General features: G+C 42.0%; 1 protein-coding gene and 2 long non-coding RNA genes across 7 annotated transcripts in view; 1 reads left to right on the forward strand and 2 right to left on the reverse strand.

Annotated features, from left to right (window-relative positions):
- The window catches only part of SAXO6 (stabilizer of axonemal microtubules 6), a 32793-nt gene extending 27610 nt beyond the window's left edge, over positions 1 to 5183 (reverse strand). Inside the window, exons 1-3 of one of the 2 annotated variants that reach the window (XM_036118641.2) lie at positions 5004 to 5183; positions 3902 to 4016; positions 31 to 404 (exon numbers count right to left, since the gene is read on the reverse strand). In XM_036118641.2, coding sequence (XP_035974534.1) covers positions 31 to 404; positions 3902 to 4016; positions 5004 to 5021 — 507 coding nt within the window. In that variant the 5' untranslated portion in view covers positions 5022 to 5183. The remainder of the gene's footprint in view (positions 1 to 30; positions 405 to 3901; positions 4017 to 5003) is intronic. The other variant, XM_036118640.2, reaches the window with a different exon arrangement.
- Positions 5184 to 5385: 202 nt separating this feature from the next.
- LOC118552313 (uncharacterized) overlaps positions 5386 to 21474 on the forward strand; it is a 136430-nt gene continuing 120341 nt past the window's right edge. The window contains exons 1-2 of the long non-coding RNA XR_004925478.2: positions 5386 to 5513; positions 9444 to 9496. This is a non-coding gene — a long non-coding RNA (uncharacterized LOC118552313). The remainder of the gene's footprint in view (positions 5514 to 9443; positions 9497 to 21474) is intronic.
- LOC118552312 (uncharacterized) lies at positions 6008 to 20044 on the reverse strand. Of its 4 annotated transcripts, XR_013449266.1 has the most exons (4): positions 19837 to 20044; positions 18797 to 18877; positions 15040 to 15336; positions 6484 to 9850 (listed from the first exon to the last, which is right to left on the reverse strand). It is a non-coding gene; the product is annotated as an uncharacterized LOC118552312 (long non-coding RNA). The 4 variants fall into 4 exon arrangements; XR_004925477.2 differs by lacking the exons at positions 15040 to 15336; positions 18797 to 18877 and adding an exon at positions 6008 to 6475 and having other exon boundaries at positions 9506 to 9850; positions 19837 to 20037; XR_004925476.2 differs by lacking the exon at positions 18797 to 18877 and having other exon boundaries at positions 15226 to 15336.

Consider the following 21474-nt stretch of genomic DNA (forward strand, 5'->3'; position numbering starts at 1 on the left):
TTCCAAAAGAAATACAGTGAATATACCTACCCCGTTATCTACATTTTCTGAATGCAGCTTGGTAGAATGCTGCAGGTCCTCATTTTCATTAACTGGTATATGGTTTGCTATTATATCCGCATCATTTTCCACAATATCTGAAGCCCCTTCAGCTCTGGAGTCTGTAGAGTGAGATCTGGTTCTTTTGGGAACCCTGGAGGCTTCTAGTGCAAGAACGCTTTCTTGGTTAACATCATCTTTTTGTTCTGCCTCCTGTGGTTCTGTTATTTCTGGGGCTTCAGGTTTTGGGGATACAACCACATCGTTCTCTGAGATCGCTCCATTCCACTCAAGAGATTTTGAAATCTGTGCATCATGATAAGGGACTCTTCTTTTTGAAATAAAACTTGGCTCTCTTGTGATTCCTACAAAATATAGTGTAAAAAAATTGCAGCTACTGAAGTATAAGGTTACAAAGACAATTTTTCATAACATTTATGAGAGAAGAAATGGAATTGAAAATTCAGGTGAGATACAATGTCCTTCAAGTTGCAGGATACAAAAAAAAATAGGTATAGTTTGTCAACATAAAATCTTTAACTTTGCTTTTAAAAAAAAGTACTGAAAGTTTGACATGGAAAAAATTAAAAATTGGGATCACAGTGTTCGAGTTATCCTAACATAAGTCACCAGAATCGCAACGTGACAGGCCTGCCAAGCGATGCAGGACATGTTGCCTCCGTTTCAATTACTTTCCTGTGCTACTTAACAGAACAATGGGCCCTAGTATTGTCAAAATTTGGAACTTTTCACAAAGCTTCTCTTATGCACAGTAGACCAAGAAGAGAACGGATGAGATGTCATTATGCTGGATCTTGGTTCTACATTTGCCTTGATTTCCTGAGAATTAAAGAGAATGAACCCTTTCAACAGGAGCTAAGATACTAGTTCTCTATATTTCTGTCTGGCAAGCAAATATCCAAAAAACTTAACCTTCTACCCAAGTAAGAGGAGCTCTTTGGAATGACAGCCACCGAGATACTGTCCTAGTTTGGGGCCATTCTTTAAATAGAAGGCTGTGCAGGGTGGGGAAGAAAGAATAAGACTAGAGGGAAGGAGAGGGAAGGTGAATCAAAAATCTGGCATGACATAAAACCCACAGTTCTTTAGCCTCTGTGACAGATGTTTTGGCCATTGAACCCAGGGTCCCCACTCTTACAACACTTCCCTAGTCTAGTGGCCTTCAAACTGGGTGCATGCATGTGTCTGGAGGCACACGGAGACATTCTGGGGGATAAGCAGAAATGGGCCACTTAAGGAATCATTTTGCAGATCCTAACTCTATATGCACTGTTTCCCAACATTGGTCTGCCTGAGAGCTGCACCTGCCATCTTCAGTCTTCATTCCCATCCCCCCCTTTCCCACTTCGCAAAAGACACACCTCTCAGCCAGCCCCAAGGAACAAAAAATTCTCCTAGGTGTGGAGGATAAACAAAGAGACAATTCAAGAAAGTGTACTACTGAGAATATCTGACAGCAAAGCAAAGAAGGCAGAGACTACAAATAACAAAGAAACAGTGCCTTATTTCATCCAGGTCCACACCTTTCCCACCTACCTATCTTAGAATTAAAATTCAGGAGTAAGAGGGTTGTCACGTGAAACGAATAGATATTAACATATGTTAACACATTTATAGGAATTGAAAAACAAAGTTAGACTTTTTTCTCAAAGAAAATAATTCTTTTTTTTTAAAGATTTTATTTATTTATTTGGGAGAGAGAGTGAGAGAGAGCATGAGAGGGGAGAGGGTCAGAGGGAGAAGCAGACTCCCCACTGAGCAGGGAGCCCGAGGCGGGGCTCGATCCCGGGACTCCAGGATCATGACCTTAGCTGAAGGCAGTCGCTTAACCAACTGAGCCACTCAAGCGCCCCTCAAAGAAAAGAATTCTAATTTGCCTGATTAGTTTGCCAATGAGGACTGACTTTACCAATTATATGATGAACATTTACCAAAAATTGAATGAGCTACACTGGCAGCTCCAAAGTTTTAACAAAACATATGTGAAACATATGCACAATATTCAATATGCCAGAAATCATATCCTTTGAAACTATTTGTTACACTTATGATTAAAAACATTAAATATCTACTTAAAAATATGAAAGGATATAAAGACTTTCTAAACTCTCTTAAGGGATATGAAAGCAAAAAAGTTTGAAGACCATTGCCCTAGACTTCCCTCTGCTTTAACACAGAGAGAGGCTTCTGGTAGAATAGCAAAATGAAAGGGGAAGATTCTCAAATGGTCTGCCCTTCTCTTGCAGCATCAGCAAAAATACACTAAGGGGAAAAAATACACTACATTAACAGAATGTCCAGCCGATCCTAGGTAAAACTGTTGTTATTCCTTGCTGGTCTCCCACCTCCCTTTCTGAACATCCTGGAGTTCTCACTCTGCCCTTCCCCTTTACTTAATATTCCCCATTAATATACCTCCCCTAGACCGTTCCTGCCTTCATAATGTACCATACTCCAAATGTTGCTGATCTAAGCTAAAATGTTATGGGGGCAACAATCTGGTTAACCAATTCCCCAGTGTCATAATAGGCCATAAGTGGGATATCTACACTTTAAGATTTACTTTGGATTAATCTAATGGAGCCTCAAATTTGTAGAATTTTGAGTCATTTGGAGGATTCTGAGCACCACCTTGTCCAAGAAGCAGGGACATCCAGTGTTTGAAGTCAGGCTCTGGGTAAAGGATCCTGATGCTTCAGAGGAACCCAGAGCCACCCACTCTAGCCCACTCTTCTTTTTGTTCTCCAAATCTAATCCTGGAAACACTCTTCTCATTTTACTAATTTCCTAGGCTTAGGAAAATGATGCTTATTTCCCATTATGTCTTTTTTTCTCCTGGTTTCAAATATCTAATATTTGGGGGACATATATATATCACACTTCAAGCACTCTCAGATGTGGGGCCCTAAGCACTCATCTGTATATATGCATCTGGCCCTTAACAGGCAATATCTCATTTAATCCCTCCCAGCAATCTTGTGCAATGGGCTTCCTAAACCCCACTTGGTAAAACAGGCCAAATTTGCCCAAGGTCATGCAGCTAATGTGCATTCAAAGTCACTTTTCTTCATTTATTCAAACACTAGTTTTAATAAGGACTAGAGTGTGTCAAGGCTGTGTGTCATCTACTAGGCAGGAAGATAGACAGAGCCCTTGCTTAGAGATCTTATATTCTAGCAAGGGAGAATGAAACAGGCAGGTAGAATAAAGTCAGTCTGTTTATTTTCCCCTTTACCATGCTCTGGGAAACCTTTGCCCAGGGCTCTGACTTCCCTGGGATACCAGGGGAAACACGTGTGATGACAAAAATACAGCCTCCAAACTCATAGGCTTTCCACTAAAAAAGACTTGATTTCAAATCATGGTTTTGCCACTTACTATGAAGTTTCAGCAAGCTACTTCATCTAAGTTTCCCTTTCTCAAGACCTTGGGAGTACACCTCCCCAGGTTTGTCTGCTCTCAGCTTTCACGTGTCAGCTCAAATATCACCTCCTCAGAAAGGCCTTTTTTGACCACTGAAGCTAAAGTGTATTCCCTCCAATGCAGCCCTCCCCCAAGTTATCTATAGGCTACCCTATAACAACCTGAAATCGCCTGGTTAATTTACTGAGTTACTTGTTTACTGCTTTTCCCTACAGTTAGAGTCTTTGTCTGATTCAAGGCTATCTCCCTAGAAGCTGGGAATAGTCGTGGCCTATAGGAAGCCCTCAATAAATATTTGTTAAACAAATGGGTAAGGCAACCTGGCCAACTGAACAAAGCTTCAAAATTTTTAAGCATTTTGCAAACTTAACCCCAAGGTTTATTTAAGCTATAATGACTATTAGTTTGTTCAACTTACCTAATTGATCTGATCTAAGTCCAGCCCATGGGTACCTTCTCCCCACTGAGGGATTATAGGACTCTGACAAATAGGACTTTTTCCACAGAAAGTTTCTCTGGTATTCACTCAGCCCCTGTAATACAAAAGACAATTTGAGTACAATGCAATTAATGAACGTTGCTTTAAAGAAGACATCAGTAAAAATAATTTCTGAACCACTACAGAGTTGAAAGTCTTGAGATTGATAAACACAGAAGAACTCCTTGATAACAGCTACCGTTTATCCAGCCCCATGCTAAGCAGTTCACACGTATTCTATCCTTTAATCCTCACAACCACCTGAGGCAGATGCTAGCAGGAATCTGAGGCTCTGAGCAGTCACCTTTTTGCTGGGTGTCTGAGTCCAAAGCCTGGGCTGTCTGATAACAGGTGACAATCCAAATCCTCATCATATAATTATCCTAATTAAGTTCTCAATTGAGTATGATGCCTTGTACCTTTCGAAATTTTGGAAAGTCAACCAAAGAAAAATTCCCCTCCCATTCTGGATACAAGCCCTTAAGTTAAAAGAATAAAACAGGGTTTGTGAAATGCTGTGGCCAACTGTTACACTGATGGGTGCCTGACAGCTACCACCTACCTGAAACTTATGCACAACTATGAACAATGTGTATTTCTTACACCCTATCTTTACATTGTCAAGGTCCCATTTCTCAATCCTTTAAAAGACACAGGCACTTTAAAGTTTTAAAGGGTAGGCAGGGGGCGGGGGTTAAAGGATAAGCTGTGAGATGGGGCCACAGGTGTCCCAATCTGAAGCCACTTGAGATCTCATTACAAAGTGCCCTCCTTCCATCTCCACTCCCGTGTCCTCCAAAATCAGTCTCTCTCAACACCATCTAACGCTCCCACACTGCAACTTGGAAGTGTGTGTGAGCGGAGAGGGAGCTAGGTGGAGGAGCCAAGCATCCTCCAGGATCGTGACTGGCAAGCTCGGGAGCTGGCAGGCTCTGCGGGGCCCAGGAGCGCCGCGCAGAAAGCCAGCGAGGCCCCCGCGCCCCGCACCCGCCCCGCCACGACTTCCCCCAGCAGCCTTCAGATCCGGAGACCACGGCCTCACCTTGAAGCGCACCGGCATGTCGCCCGGTGCTGGAGCCCCCGCCACTCCGACAGTTAACGGGACAAAAAGCCCCGAGGGGGCGGGGCGACAACAGTCGGTTCCCTAGCAAAATCCTCGGCCTGGCGTCCCCGACTACGCGCCGGCGCACTCCGGGCTTTCCTCCTTGAGCCCTGTCGTTCTGCCTTTCCCCGCCCACTCTGAGGCCTAAGAACCAATAGAGACTCGGAGAACTTCTTGCGGTCGTTAAGATTCGACCAATCAGTGCCAGAAAGAGAGACGCCCGCCTCCCGTGACAAATCCCGGGGACTAACAGAAATGGCGGGCGGAAGACTGGCCAATAAGGCTCCCGGAACCGGGGTGGGTGGGGCCCACCAGAGGGAGCTTCGCCCTGGGGGGAGCTCCGCCGCTCCGGGTATTGCGGGTTTTGTGTGACAATGGGTCTACCGGCTGGTGGGATTCGTGTGTCGCGGGCCTCGCTGGGCCGAGTTCGTGACGTCATAAAACATGAAGGTGTGTTCTTAATTCCAGATCTGTGACGAAACCGAAATGTTTCTTTTTCTGATATGAAAATGTTCAGGTCTATTCTCCTGAATACCCGTTCTTCTGACAGCCATGTTACACTACTTACTGTCACATCGGCAAGGGGTCGGCAAAAAATAAATATTGCTTAGGCAGGCCAAAAAAATTTTTTTAGTAACTCTTGAAAGAGAAACTGCTTACGTCCAGTGATGTTCTTGCGTCCAGTTCTCCCACTACCCCGCCCCCACCAAAAAACATGCACATAGAGCTCTTAGGTTAGAAAACATGAATGATGCTTGTGTCAACTTCCAAAGCTTCAGCGTTGTCTCTCCTCTCACTCATTTTAAAAAATAAAATTCCATCTGATTTTAATAGACTGTTGCCATCATCATCAATAAATATTTCTCCAGATTCTACCATTGACAGAACACTGTGCTGACTCTGAGAATGGGAAAGAAATAAATTGTCCAGACAGTTGTCTAATATACTTGCAGAGAATGAACATCTATTTATTCAATAATAGTATAATGTTTCATGTACTAAATTTTCAAATGATAGGTATAATAATAAGGGCTATAGGAGTTGGAGGAGGGAGTTGTCCTTAAGGGCAGAGATGATTAGAAGAAGCCTCAGGAAGAAATATTCAGACTCAGCCTTGAAGATTACAAGGACTGAAATAAGTAAAGAGGAAAACGGGACCATCAAAAGGCAGATGTCTGAATGGAATGCTGCTAGGCTTCTTTCAGGAACAATGAAAACAGTGCCTTTACTTTTGTCATTTGTTGACTGAAGAAAAGTATGCCCTCTTTTAAACTTTCAAATATTAATAGCAGTCCTTGATGCTCTAAGCATTTTCTGCAAAGCCTTGTGTTCCTGAATCCTAATTGATGTCTCTGTTCTTCTTCACCATCACGGAGATACTTAAAAATTCATTTGAAGGAGGCACCTGATATCTGAAACAAAGAGAATATTAAATTAGCCCCTATGTGGCCATGCATCCAGGGGGCCCTTGATAAATGTTAATTGGTGATGACAGCATCTCTGTCGTGTAAATTAAGAATGGCACAAACAAGACACGGTGGAACATAAAACAAAGGTCCTCTGCAGGAAAACAGCCCAGATCTTACAGAGTAGGAAAAACACAACTCTGGTTGTATACACAATTTTGTTACCACATAATGCTGAGGTGAAATGAGCAAAAGCAAGCATGTAGAACGTAGCCTGTCTGCTAAACAAGGGCCATGATAACTGCAGTAGAGCTCTACTGAGCAGGGAATAAATGACAAGAACAGCAGAGGGTAAAAATAACTGAGTCATAACCTGGGTTTGCTGAGATGGGTTATAAGGATTCAAAGAAGAGTACTTTATTTTGTTATTTGTAAATGAAAGCCCACTCAAGCTAATGAGGCAAAGACGTGGAAATGAAAAAAAAGGGACAACCTTAGTAAATGAGAGTTTGTAGCCTGTGTTTTACCAGCCTTTACGCTCTCTACTACCACAGGAAACAGACCCAGTACCTGCAGTGTTCCACCCAAGAGTTTTGGGGAGTCCCTAGGAGGTGTTTCACATGTGCTTACAGCTAGCACATATGGTATGCTGGGCAACACTGCCTCAAATTCCAATAGCCACACGTCTGTATGTGTCACTCTTGCTGCTGGCCACCACAGCCACATTTGCTGAGTACTGAGTCTCCACTGGGCACAGCATGAAGCCTCCTCAGACCGCCCCACCCTGCTGGTGATCTGTGACAAGGCACCTCTCTCCCATTTTTGTGTTACCCTCTATTAAGTGAGTATCAAAGTGTCTTAGAGGGCTTTTCCATTTGTATTTTAGCCTTCCTTCTCTCCAAAGGGAATTCCATGGAGTCTGAGCCAGAAAGTAATCCTCAAGTGGTAGGTTTCATTCTGTGTCAATCTATGACCTTCTATTCTAGACGTGCTTCTCTCTTCCACCGACCAAGGCTCTCTTACTAGGACAAGGGTGTCATACCTGCCTCCCTCTTCCCTTTGTTGATTTCTCTATTTCTCATGCAATTAGATTTCTCTTTATTACCTGTGAGAGATTAAATTAGTACCACCTCTATGAAGGACAATTTGGCAATCCTTTTGACCCAGCGATTCTACTTTTATAACTTTATCTTACAAATATACTTGCCCATATGTGAAAAATATTTAAGGTTGTTTACTGCATTGTTTAGAGTAACAAAAATTGGAAACAATTTAAATGTCCATCCTAGTTAAATATATTATGGTTGCTCCAGGGCCCAGAGCAAGAACAGGCTATGCAGCAGGTCCACGTGACAGTGCAGGCTGCTCTGCTCCTTGGGACTTCCAACCCAGCAGATCCAGCTGGGTCAGACCCGCTTCAGGTGTCAAATATTACATCCATCAGGGTCTGGCTGGGAAAACAGAAACTACTAGAGGCATTTCAAGAAAGAAAGCTTACTATAAACTGTTGGTTAATGAGTTATTGGAGAACTTAGAAAAACTGAAAGGAGAAACTGAGGATAGTAATTCCAGAAAGCAGCTCATACCCCTGAGGTTAGAAGAGCAGAGGAAAATGTTGATGTTACTGGAACACAGAGGTTTACCCTAGAAGCTTCAGGGGGTTGGCCAGACCTCTGAGAAGGGTCACTGCCCAGCTGGTACTGGTGCCTCTTAGGGAACAAAGTGAGGCTGCCTCTGGGAATGACAGGGAGAAAGGAAGGAAGGAAGGAAGGAGAGAAAGAAAGAAAAAGGAAGAAAGAAAAGAGAAAGGAAGGAAGGAAGAAAAGAAGGAAGGAAGGAAGAAAAGGAAAAGTTGGCAACCAGCTGCTGCCATGGAAGAAAAGGTCATCATTAAGATGCTGCTGAGAGCTATGTGAGCAAAAGCGAGCATTCCCGTCTCTAGTGTTAGTTAGTTAGCAGGGTCCAAAGGGTCTGCAGAGCCCAAAAGGTAAAATTGGAAGTGAGAGACTGTAACTTGTTAACTTCCACCCATCCAACCCTTAAAAAGAAAGAAGCATTTTTTAATGAGCTAACATGGAAGGAGTTAAAAAAAAAAAAAAAAAGCAAACTATAGACATGTGTATAGTATACCATCAGTTGGGATAAAAGAAAGACAAAGAAAGAAAAAATGATGTTATATAATAGCATCATTCACAGGCACTTGTTCCCTCACTCATGAGTCTAACTCTATTAGCAGCAGCTATGAAGATGAAGAACATTTCATTCAACTTACTTATAAATACATGGAAACTTTAAGGTATTGGTAGTTACTATGGCTATTCTCTTTACATAAAATAACTCCATTAACCCTTTCTAGATTCACTTTGATTTACATATATTGCAATAAGTCTGTTGCTTCTTTTAGAGACAAAGGCATATCAAAATCCTTTAAAAACAACTTTTATTTGCACTTAAAATATAAATATGCTACCGATTCTATTAAAAACAGGAAGTCAGTCACTTCACAAATCTAACAATCTCTCATCATTTTCTTGGCAGCAATTGAAACATTGGAGAATTTGTACTTGTATTCGAATTTATGTTTGTGTTGAATCTGTATGTGCCTCTAACCATATTTTTATTTTACAAACAAAAATGTATTACATATAAGCAGAACACTGGTATACAAAAGGGTTGAGGAAAGAAAATACAAAGATGAGTAAGACACAGCGCCTGCCTTCCAATCTGATTACAGTCAAATGAGGGAACAGACGCATACACAAAGAGCTCAGGAAAGGATAGAAAGAATGATTCCAGGAAGGGGCTAAAAGTGAGCACTCAGGTATTCTGAAGATGCTTTTAAATCCAGTGCCAGAAAGTTTGAGCCAAGACTGGAGACTAAAGAACAGACAGGATAAGACAGCTGCTTTTAAGTTACATCCTGGGAAACACCTGATCTAGAGGACCTTTCACTTTCCCTTTTGTTCTGCCCTAGGTAGCTGAATCCAGGGCAGAACTAACATTTGCTCAAGATTGGGTCCCAAAAAGGTAAGTTACTTGCTCTCTGTTGTCTTTTTTTCTCTTGTTGCTTCAGAAATCAGAGTAATGCTGTTTTAGTAACCACCATTCCATCAGCACAGTGATTCATCCACATTGTGTTTGCATATATGTAATTTTTTTTCTCAGATACCTTGCAGGGTAACTGAAATTCCAGTTTCGAGGCTTAGTAATGCTCTTGAGCTCTGTCACTTCCTCTTGGGTCATATTTACATGGGCTTTCCTTGGTAAATCTTGATCTCAGTCTCTGCCAAAAAGCAATCAGTCTGACAGCCGCTTTCTTTGGCATTTTTCCATCAGTTTTAACTGCTTTTTCCTCACATGAATGAATTTCTGATTGCACAACTGAAAAGAAAATTGACAAAATTAAATCAATGGATTCTGTCTCAGAAGCAAAATTGCTTATACTTCACATTAGTGTCACTAAGAATCAAATAAACAGGGTGTGTGATTAAGACTCACCAATGAGCCAGGAGCAATTTATCCTCCAGACTTTTCGCCATGGGATGCCTTTGTTGACAAAGAAGTGTCTGGCTTTTGAATCAATGGGGCACCTTTGGGAGGGACTCCAGGTTCTCTTGACAACATGTACTTTTTTTTTTTTTTTTGGTGAGCTCGAGGGACACCTAACCTTACAAGGCCATGACTGAATAAAGAAAGTGATTCTTAGTAAGGCTTAAGCCACTGCAAGCCTCACATACCATAATAATATGTTGTGCCTCTGCTGAACAAGACACAGGGAACAAAATACGAAGGCACAAAATTCTTTTCACTTTAATGCCTTCACTGTTGATGATTCTGTGATCTAAAAATTGCCTTCCCTTTTCTTCAGTGATTATTGTCTTAAATCACCATCTGTATCAAAGTATCCACAGGGACACAGGTTTTTCTAGAATTTCTAACTCTGTAGATTGGGAAGCATTAATTCTCTGACCACTTAAAATCAGACGTCATGTCTTAAGGTCAGGTGAGAGGACACTGTCTTCCTAAGAACCTTCTAAATCCATACCCTACACCAAAATAAATTTTGAAATATCCTTTTATCACATAGTGTATAGGCACCTTAAGAACTTCAGGTCAAGACCAAATGCCTGTTATTATTCCTTCTGAAATCACTGTTCTATTAGTAATATATCAGATATCAAAAAGGGAGTAAGAATTTTTCAAAACATAAATCAGTTTTCCTCTCCTTAGTGACTTATAATTGTTGGTTCCCTTTAAAACTTATTCATTTGGGTTTTGCTGGAACAATGAGTTCATAAAATCTTAGTACTATGTTGTTCATCCTTCAGTCTCTCAACTTCTGGTAATTGAATTAATAATGTTCGACCCTACAGAGAATGATATACCCAATTGTAAAATACTGCACATATGAGTTTAAAGAAATTGTTTCAATATCACTGAGCACAACTTACAGAATAAGGTTTAGGAATCATGCTCGTTTAAGTTCATCATAGATGTGGCAGATACTGAGGCTGACACTGCAAATCCACTCCAACCTTCTCATGTACTATGGAAATTAGAAAGTTGAAAGTCCCTTTGACACTAGGCCCCTTTGCAGCTGAATGTCAGGTGTAACTTACACTTTGCTGATGAGAAGCACTTGCATAAACTGAATTAGATGGGAGAAAGGCAAAGCACAGGAACCTGTTGTGATGGTGTAAGTCATGGCCGGAGCGGCAGGAGCGTGGTTCTCATCGGGCAGCTCCAGCAGCAGCTGCCTGATCACTGCAACAGTGACAGAGTTCTGGAGCCAGGGTTTACAGCAGTGGCTTATTAATTTAGCCAGAAATTTCCTGGTTTGACAACTCCTGGCATTAGTGAGTCTATTCTGTGATGTGGCCCTAGAATTTACTTCTTCTGCCTTCCCAAGGATTCTGTAAGCCACTTTGTGCCAGTCATCTATTACCACAATAATGCTGTATAACAAACACCCTCCCCCAAATGAGGTGGCTTGAAACAATAACCATTTATATTGCTCATGAATCTGCGGGTCAGCTAGCCAGTGCTAGGAGTCTAAGTTGAGCTTGGCTGACCTCACTGAGCTTGCTCAAGTATTTGTGGTCAACTGATGGGGACTTTAGAAGCTGGCTGGTCTCAGATGACCTCCGCTAGGACAACTCTCACTGCTCCTTCACCTTCCAACAGGCCAGCCTGGATTATTCTCATGGGAAAGGAAGGTACCAAGCGGGAGAGCAAAGTGTGCAAGGTCTTTTGAGGATTAGGTTTAGAAACAGCACACCATCACTTCTGCTGCATTCCATTGGCCAAAACAAGCCAAAAGGCCAGCCTGGATTCAGGAGGTAGGGAAATAGACTCAATCCCTTGATGGGAGGAGTTACAAAGACAAATTGTAAAGGAGGAAAGAAAATGTGAGGCTGTTATTACAATAAATCTGCCTCAACACTGAATACCCTGGAAATACCCTCTCTGCTTTAAATGGCTGAATAAATTACGTTCTCTGCAGTTTAACTCTGGTGGGTTATACATATGCATGTATCTCCATTCCCTCTAAAAATGCTATAAAATGACAGTAAATGAATAAAACTGATATAAATTGGTGAGGTCAGAGAGAATGGCAGAGGAGACAACTGCAAAATAGAGATGTCAACAAATACTGGTGATAGGGAGAACAGAGTCTGTTGCAGGCTAGGCTCTGTGGGAAACAGACCCCAAGCTGAAGTTGAATGTGCTGAATGTTTATTAGTGAGGCCTCTTAGGACCAACACTTGTGAAAGGGAGCGCACAGCAGCAGGATGGGGTAGAAGAAGTCAGGCTTCAAGGCAGGCCTGACAACAACTTCAGCTAACCCCATGCGGAGTCCACAACTGAAAGGGCCTGTCAGCCCTATCCTCTGCTGGGCCTTAGGAAGGGCACAGCCTTGGGGAAGGTGGTTCCCTGCAGCAGAGGTAACAGCACAGGGCACAGACAGTAACAGCCGCAACGATCCTTCCCTGAAGTGGGACACGGACAAATGCATCACTGTAAGCATGTTCCTACTAAGTAAACAAAACAAACAAACAAAAACATGCATGTGAAGCCATAGGCGAAAATATCTCTGTTCCCATGGGGAGCCAGTCTCAATATAGCTATTAGAGCGTGAGTCCCCAAACCTTCAAGAGTGAAGGAGGGTACCTGTCAGCCCTGGTGCCCTTAGTTCTGGTTCAGAATGCCTAGAGACAAAACACCGGACCTGGATCTCATGGTGCCCTGTCCCTTCCCTAGACTGTCTGCTCTACCTTACCATGTCGTGGTTCGCTTTGCTCCTGCATCAGGCCACCCACAGCCTTGTGCTTCCGGAGATTCTGCCTGTGTTGGTGCCAGGCAGACAGGAAAGCCAGATGCAGGGGCCAGCAGGACATTCTGCTTATGAATTTCACAGGCAAAGTGGGGGAATTGGAGCTAGAGAGGAGCACAGGAACCCCTATCTTAGAGAGGAGCAAAAGAAAAAGACACTGGACCTGAGGAACTGGCCTAGGACTTGCCTTTTTATCTATAGGTAAATCAAACTCACATTAAAAAAAATTGTCAGTACTAGTGAACCAAGAAGAGAAAAAAAAACATTGACTCCCTAAAATTAATTCCAATTACAATCATTTATAAACTGGCTGCTACCATTTATACGTGAATACCATAGAGCACAATAACAAGCGTCCATGTCATAAAGGGTTTGTTCAGTAAATTGATTGGAAAGCTAAACTTTCCACTATATGGACAGCCGTTAGGGTTTGTTACTTCTTCCTTGTGATCCAAGGCTCACCCCATAACCCTGGAGGACACACGAGCCAGAGGGCAACTCCATTCTCTCCTGATGAAAGAACACTCTGTGGAACAAATCATGTTTCAAATAAATGTTCTCTTTACAATATAAGCCACTTTCTTCTTTGAATTGTGATGTTCTCTTGATCATGGGCTTTTATTGTTAAGAAAGCAAGGGTCCATTTCCAGTACATGCTTCACCTCAGCCAAATGCAGTGAAATGTGTGCAAATACTTTGTGAATTGGCAAACATTATAGAAATGTGAACAGTTCCTGGTATTAGGTGTTAAGAATGGTCTCCTTTTGTACCATTTTGTACCACTCCTCATCTTTGGTGTTCCTAAACAGTGGAACTCATGCAGTTTAACATTACTAATTAGTCTCCAATTTATTGTGAACAATACCTTTTCTGATTATTATTATTTTCATCTAATATTTATTGAGTACTCATTACATGTCTTAGGACTGTATATCCCAGATCAGAATGGTTTCATTAGGGAAACAGGGCCACTGTAAATAGTATAGGAATAAAGGGCTTCATATAGAAATGATGGCTTACATAGATATGAGAGGAGTTGGTGGAGTAAAGGTCTAGAAGGTGGCGGCCAGAGGAGTGGAGAGTCACTGATGTGTTCAGTCTGAAGTCCTAGAGTGTGAATGGAGAGACTCAGCTCATGGGGCATGTCCCAGAATCCTGCAGTAGCTACAGAATGCTGTGAGCCTCTGTGGCCGGTGAAGCCCTAATGAGCCTAAGCAACTATTATCCCAGAAACAATGGTCGCCCTTCACTTTTGCCTTCCAAGTCTTGCACAAGTCACAAACTAAAAGTCACTCACAAACTCCAACCCGGAACCATGTAGGAAAGGAGATTCTGGGAAGTTCCAGATATTCTGGTAGTTTCCAGCCTTAGATAGGAATATTATTGGTGGTGCCAAGTTACCATCAGGCAATGCAGCACACAGAAAATAGAAACAAGTGTTACTATTAACATTTTTTGGCAGTTAAAATGCTAAGATGTTTAATGACTTGCCTGAGGTCACATGCTAATAGATGGCAGAGCTAAAACTCAAAACCCAGGTCTGTCTGAGACCTATGATCATAACAACTCTTATTTAATGGCCCTTCAAAATCTATAAATACTGATTATCCGTCATAATATTTAATATTATTTCCTGTCCCTGTGAGAGCCAGAGGCATATGTTTCCACTATTCTAGAACACTGTGGTTAAGAGATACAGATCTCAGGACTAAAGTGATGTGTCAGGGATGCAAGTCGTCTTTGGGGCCGAGCTGAGACATTTCTGCTGCCCAAGGTATCATGGGTTCAGCAGCTTACAGAGCTACATTATCAGGAAGTCTCATTTCTTCCTCTGGCTGGAAAAAAATTAATGCCTATACCCCTTAATTCTCCCATCCTTTCTACATGCTGTGACCTACACCACGATACCTTGAACCCGCCTTTTGGGAGAGAGGAAAGGATATACTTTCCATTACTCAAGCCGAGTGAAAAGAGCTTCCAGGGAACATTTGGAGATCTCGACAAATGTTCCTTGGACTCTGTGAAACAGAAAGGCTATTATCTAATTCCTGCCTGGGGACACACAATGGTGAGAGATTATAGCTAGAATTGCTGGTTTAATAGCAGAATGACAAGAGGTGGGTGCATTAGGAACAAACTACATTTCTGCCCACAGTAGGGCAAAAACATCTGAGTTTCCTTGTGGCCAAGTTGGACAGATGAGAGGGAGTCAACCTGGGGTCATGTTCGCTCCTACCTCAGAGTATTGCCTGGAGGGGAAATGTGACCCGCAGGTGGATTGTCAGAAGTCCAGGTGCTGAGGGTAGGATCATGGTGGCTATTGATGTACAGCCCCACCCACACCAGGGGAGCTGCTGTCAGAGGTCCTCCGTGGGCACACCTCCAAAACATCCCTCAAGGGGAAAAGCCAGCAATTGCGCACCTGCCACCTCAGAGGAAGTCATCAGATTACAGGCTACACAAGCCACAAAAAGTCTTTTTCATTAATCCCCTCTCCTTCTGAGCCTGGCCCTGGAACGATCAGAAGCAGCACCTACAAAACAGGGAAAAGTAGATGGACAAGGTAAAACAAGCAAGTAGAGAAGTCAAGTATGTGTCTGTCTCCAACTGGGCACAGTTGCAGGGCAGTGGGGGCAGAAGGAAAGGAAAAAGAAACTGGATCTGAGTTTTATACTACATGAGGACTTTAAAAACTACCAACTGGAGGCTGTTCTTGTGACTAAAAGTAACCAAGGAAATTTTTTTCCCTATCTACGAGTAACTGAAAAAGTTTGGGTACCAAGATTGCATCCAGGAATGGGATCTAGACGGGAAAGAGTGAAGTTGATTTCTGCATGACCCTATTCAGTCCAGCTTGTAAGTAAAAATGATTATACCTATATAATAGGAACAATGGGACAACACGAAAGAACTCTTAGCAACTAAAAATATTATAGCAGCATCTTAAAAATGCCATATAGGCATTAGAAAATAAAGTTGAAGCCACCTCTTGGAAGTTAGATCAAAAAGAAAAAATCCATAAAAAGAAATAAAATACAATAAAAGCAGTCGTTGAGGAGGTCCAAAATCTGACATTATAATAGGAGTTTGTAAAAGGGAAAATGGGGAAAAATGTAGAGTAAGAAATTAAAAAAAATTTTTTTCAAGAAATCTTCCCAGAATTGAAAAGATGAGTTTCTAAAATAAAAGTTCTCACCAATCATATGCATTAATTATTCAGCAAATATCTGAAAACACTGTTTTTGTGCTAGGCCCTATTCTAAAACTACAGCAAAGACTAAAGCCAAGGATGTGAGTCCCTGCCAAGGAGCTTGCATCCTACTGGGAGAGACAGGTAATAGACAAAGAAATAATGACATATGTCAGATGGTGACAGGTGTCATTAAGGAAAATAAACCAGGATAAAGGAATATGGAATAATGAGATGGTAGGAAGGGATTGCTATTTTAGGCCAGGTGGTCAGGGAAGGCCTCTCTGATCATGTGACAGTTGAGCAGAGGGAGCGAGAGATGCAGACATGCTGGAAATAGAAGCACAGCAAAAGCAGGATTCTCTGTCCACCATGTTTACTAATGTATCCCACCTGTCTAGAATAGTGCCTGGCTCATAGGAGGCACTCCTATGAAACACTTGTTGAATGAATGAATCGAAGCATAGGGAAAAGCATATGCAAAGGCCATGATACAAAAACATCCTTGGCTTGTTCAAGAATGCCAGCGAAGCTGGAGCAATGGTAGCTTGGGGAGACATAGTAGGTGATGACCTTGTAGGCCACGGCAAGGACTTTGGATTTTATTCTGAGACAGATGAAAATCCATTGCAAGTTTCTAGACATCAGAGTGTCATGATAAAATTGCTGTTGTTAAAGAACTACCCTTGCTTCAATGAGAAGGTAGACTGTAAGGAGGTGAGGTTGGGGGCAGGGGCACCACACTAGTCCAGGCAAACTTATGAGTGGCTTAGAGTAGGGTAGCATGAGTGGAGATAGTGAGAAATTAGCAGATTATTGATAAATCTCAAAGACAGATCACACAAGACTTGCTGCTGAATTAGATGTCATATGTGAGAGAAACAGAGAAGTTAAGGATGAAGCCAAGGTTTTTAGCCACAACAATTAGAAGGATGGAAGGGGACACTGTTAGATGCAGGGTGTGATGTAAGGACCAGATGCAAAGGTGAGAAATGAGAGGTTATTTTGGACTTAAGAGATGCCTACAAGACATACAAGTGGAGATGTCATATGTATCTCTTTCCTAAACAAATAAATTCAGGGGGAAAATGCATATTCAAGTTTGTCCTCCTCAGTGCAATGCATCTATCTCAAGGGCCAGATAAGTGACCAGATTTTAAAGCCCATTTCCAACCCTGAGACCTGACAATCCAATAGTCCTCTCCTCACCGCTGAAGTAAAAGCTATTGATTCTCCCCTTCTATGACGCCTACAGGATCTTTCCTTCCCCACATGTATTCCTTGCATTTTTTTTAAAGATTTTATTTATTTGACAGAGAGACAGTGAGAGAGGGAACACAAGCAGGGGGAGTGGGAGAGGGAGAAGCAGGCTCCCCGCTGAGCAGAGAGCCTGATATGGGGCTCGATCCCAGGACCCTGGGATCATGACCTGAGCCGAAGGCAGCCGCTTAACCCACTGAGCCACCCAGGTGCCCCTATTCCTTGCATTTTCCACACCACATTCTCCCTCTATCCTCTAGCTTCCTGAGGAATAGGTCTCTCTTACTTTGGGAAAAGGAGCAAAGAAATACAAACCCTTCATTTGACCATCCTGTTCTTTCTTCCTCATTTCCCTGACAAAACTTGGTCGCTTCCCCCTCAGGTCTCTGATGAAGTTTTCTCTTCTTAACCCTGATTTCCCTCTCCAGCCCTATCCCTAACCCAATTCTTTCAGGGCCAAGCCTACAGCCTATTCTCTGATCTATGCACCCTCCCTGGGGCTCTGCACCATTCCCTGTGGTTGACTTCTCATGGGGGCGTCCCCCAGGATTCATTTTTGGTCATCTGCTCTCCTATCTGCATGCTTTCTCCCTCAGGAAGCTCATCATTCCTATAACTGCAATGAACACCCCTGCATGGATGACTCCCACCTGTTCATTTCAGTCTTTGCTTCTTATCAGAGTTTGACTTCCTAAGAGTATCTAAGCAAAGTGGTGATCTGGCATAAGTGCTGAAATCAGATGGTTCAGGTTTAAGTTTAACTATATACATTTGGGGTTATATTTAGCCCCTCATCCTTTATGAAATGGGAATAATAATAGTACCTAACTCAGTTTCCATGAGGATTACATGAGTTTTATGTATAAAACATATAGCCCCTGGCACATAGTAAATAATAAATGTTAGCTATCATTATTGGAGGTCACACTATCACTGCAAACTCAATGTATACAACCCCAAATTCTTCCTTTGCTTCTCTCCCTCTCTAATTGGTTCTCAAGTTTTTCTGTGCTATCTCTAGTTCTCAGACCCACAGATGTAACATTTGTGATAATCTTTCATTTACCCATTACTTCAATTTTTTTAATCCAGTCAGTTGACAAAATAGGTCTTGCTAACTCTCCTACTAATTTTTTCTTGAAATGTGACTTCCATCTTTTTCTTTTTTCTTCATCCCTCTGCTACGCCCCAGCTTAGTCCCCATCTGCTCACACTAATGCAGCCAGGGCAGCAAACTCCTCATTAGTCTCTGTGGACTCAGCCTCCAACCCCAAACCATGGAAATATTATCTCAGAAACTTTGAGTTCTGCTGTTTCCATTCCTAACAGGTGAAGAATCCTCTAAGTAGATAGAACTTTCTAGAACTTCCATAATACAGCTCCATTCTATGCAGTCTTATTTCCTTCCACTCACCTGCCTTGCCAGCTCTGTCTCTCCACTGCTCCAAGACCATCTCATGCTCTTTCTGGCCCCTCTACTTTCGTGCACATTGTTCTCATCTGGAATGCCCCCCTCACTTTTCTCCAGCTATCTCAGTCCTACCTGTTCTTCAGCCCAGCTCCATTTCAGCCTTCTCCCTGAGGTGCATGAAATGAAGTCTCATTCATTCGATTACTCCAGCACCTAAAATCAGCATTTGATCCCATTTACATATTGTAGCATATTGTTCCATGAAGTGCAAAATATGTCATTTTTGTATGTATTAGATGATAAGATTTTAAAAGGTTACAATGTTTCCTAAACTTCAGTGTTCCTGCTTCACCCCTTCCCTACCCCATGCCTAGGAAAGCTGTAAGTAAGTGGTAAAGACCCAGGAAGCCTTGATGATAATATAAAAATAAAAATAATGATAATGATGATGATAATAATAATAATATACACTATGCTGTATACCAAGTACTCATCTAAGGAGTTTTTACATATATTAATTCATTTCATCTTCACAATAATTCTATAAATTAGAGATATTATCTCTATTTTACAGCTGAGGAAACTGAGGCACAGAGAGTTAAGTAAGTTGACCATGATTGATTACTGACCCAGAGTAATCTTCACACATGCAAATATGTGAAAGAATGCAAAATATAATCTAGGAAGACTATACTGTAAAAACTCCATTGAAGACCCAAAGAAAAGAAATCCTAAGACTCGCCCTCACTTCAGTGATACAATGTAACTGTATTTCTGGGTGGTGAAGGGGAAAGAATAAATAGGGATCACATTTTTTTTTTAAGATAAATTTGTCATCTCTTTATTTCTCTGATTCTAAATGAATCACAGAAGAGACTGGAAAAAACATCCGGTCCCACCCCCATTTCCCCCCCCTTCCCATGTATAAATAAAGCCACCCAACTACAACCATCAGTCCCTCATGAAATAAGCATCCATGTAAATTGGCTACTGCTCTGCCCTAGAAGGAGACACATACTACATGGTATGCTCTGAAAGTCACGTGCTTTTCTTCTTTACCAGTCACAAGGAACACTTTTGGATATGCACAAATAAGGAAGTGCTGTATGAACTAACTTGTGACTGAAAATCAGTCAAGTATTCCCCACAAATAGCAGCTCGTAGGCACCTACCTGAACTCTAGGTGTTCACTCTTTAGAAGAGAGCGTGAGGAGGCTGGAGCCATCCCTCCACGGCTGGCCCAGCAGGCTGCACTCTAATATGGAAAGCGAGTCCCCAAAAGCTGAGCTGTCCCACCAACACTCAGCACCGCCCATGGGTGAAGGAAAGACTGTGGCTTGACTGCAGCACAAGACTAAATGTGGTGAGGTGAAGAGTTGAACAAATCAGTCATTTTCCTGTTGCGTAAGTAGGAATTTGTACCTCTTAGCTTTTTGTTAGAGAAGGAGGGAGAAGTGTGGCTTGTTACCTCAGAAAACTCTGCCCAATGAGAGGCTGGCCCTTCAGAGGATCTGCCCTGGTTGCCACACAGAGTTTTGCAAACCTGGCTTAAAAGTTCTTGAAATAGTTATCTTTGCTTACAGTAGTGGTTAGAAAAATGAAATGGGAATTAAGAAACCTTGTAATATAATACTCTGTACCACCTCGTTGTTATTCAAATATGTTTTTCTAAGCTCAGATGATTTCCATATGGGTGGAAGACTTCAGATTTAATTTTATTAAAGATAATTAACATCCTTCTGAAACAGTAGTTAACTATATACCTCCAGCAAAATATTTATGTGTAAGGATGTTTCACCTGCCGCACATATTCTTGACTGGCATTCAAGTGGATTATTAGCTGTCTTGCCCCTAGCATCTATTCTGTCTTAATGACTCCTATCCTCCTACACTGCTGAAAGTGACTTGAGGCAGTACGGATTCCAAAGGCAGGCTGCCTGCCAGATGAAGCCGAGAAGCTGCAGGAAGCATACACGGAAAGAGAAGTGAGTGCAGTTCCCCTGAGATAGGTGTAAGTTAACGTAACCATGGTTTTTAATCTCCTCATATACTCTCTTTGTAACTATACATGTCTTAAATAATAGGTTCAAAAGAAGCATGATAATAGCTAACAGCTGGACTCTTTCTAGCACTTTCTTATCAAGTACCTTCCAGTTTGCAGCCTCCCAGAACAAAGAGTGTCTCTGTTGCTTAAGCCCAGAAGCTTGATTTATAAACTTAGCATAATGAACCCAGTCAAAATTTTATTACCAATTGGTTTGTACCATAATATATGTGTGGAGCAGCTATTGTATAAGGATGACTTATTTTTGATCTCAGGGTTGTGAGATGGAGCCCCTTGTCTGGCTCCCCACTCAGCAGGGAGTCTCTTTCTCCCTCTGTCCCCCCCCCCCCCCCCCCCCCGTGTTCGTGGTCTCTCCCTCTTTCAAATAAATAAATAAATCTTTAAAAAACAAAAAAACAAAACCAAACAAAAAGGATGACTTATTTTAATGCACTAGAACTCTCCCTTTGTTAACTTTCTGGTAGCCCTGGGAATTGTAATGTCCCCTTTATTTGTATTTAGATAGCTGCCATTTAACCAGCTGCCATAAGATAGCCATCTCCATCTGATTTCTTTGGAGCTACAATTCACATATTAAAGTGGAATCCATATCTTTTATCCCCCCGGGGTAATGAACAGAAAAGATCCTGTCCACAACTGATCTAACACCTGTGTGTTCTCATAAGAGCCAGTACCCAAGTTAAATCTCGAACTACGAGTACTTAGTACAGTCTTTCTGGAACCCACAAATGCCAAGGTACTTGCT

The sequence above is a fragment of the Halichoerus grypus genome, chromosome 6 (genome assembly GCF_964656455.1).
Source record: "Halichoerus grypus chromosome 6, mHalGry1.hap1.1, whole genome shotgun sequence".
In the NCBI taxonomy this organism is placed as follows: domain Eukaryota; kingdom Metazoa; phylum Chordata; class Mammalia; order Carnivora; family Phocidae; genus Halichoerus; species Halichoerus grypus.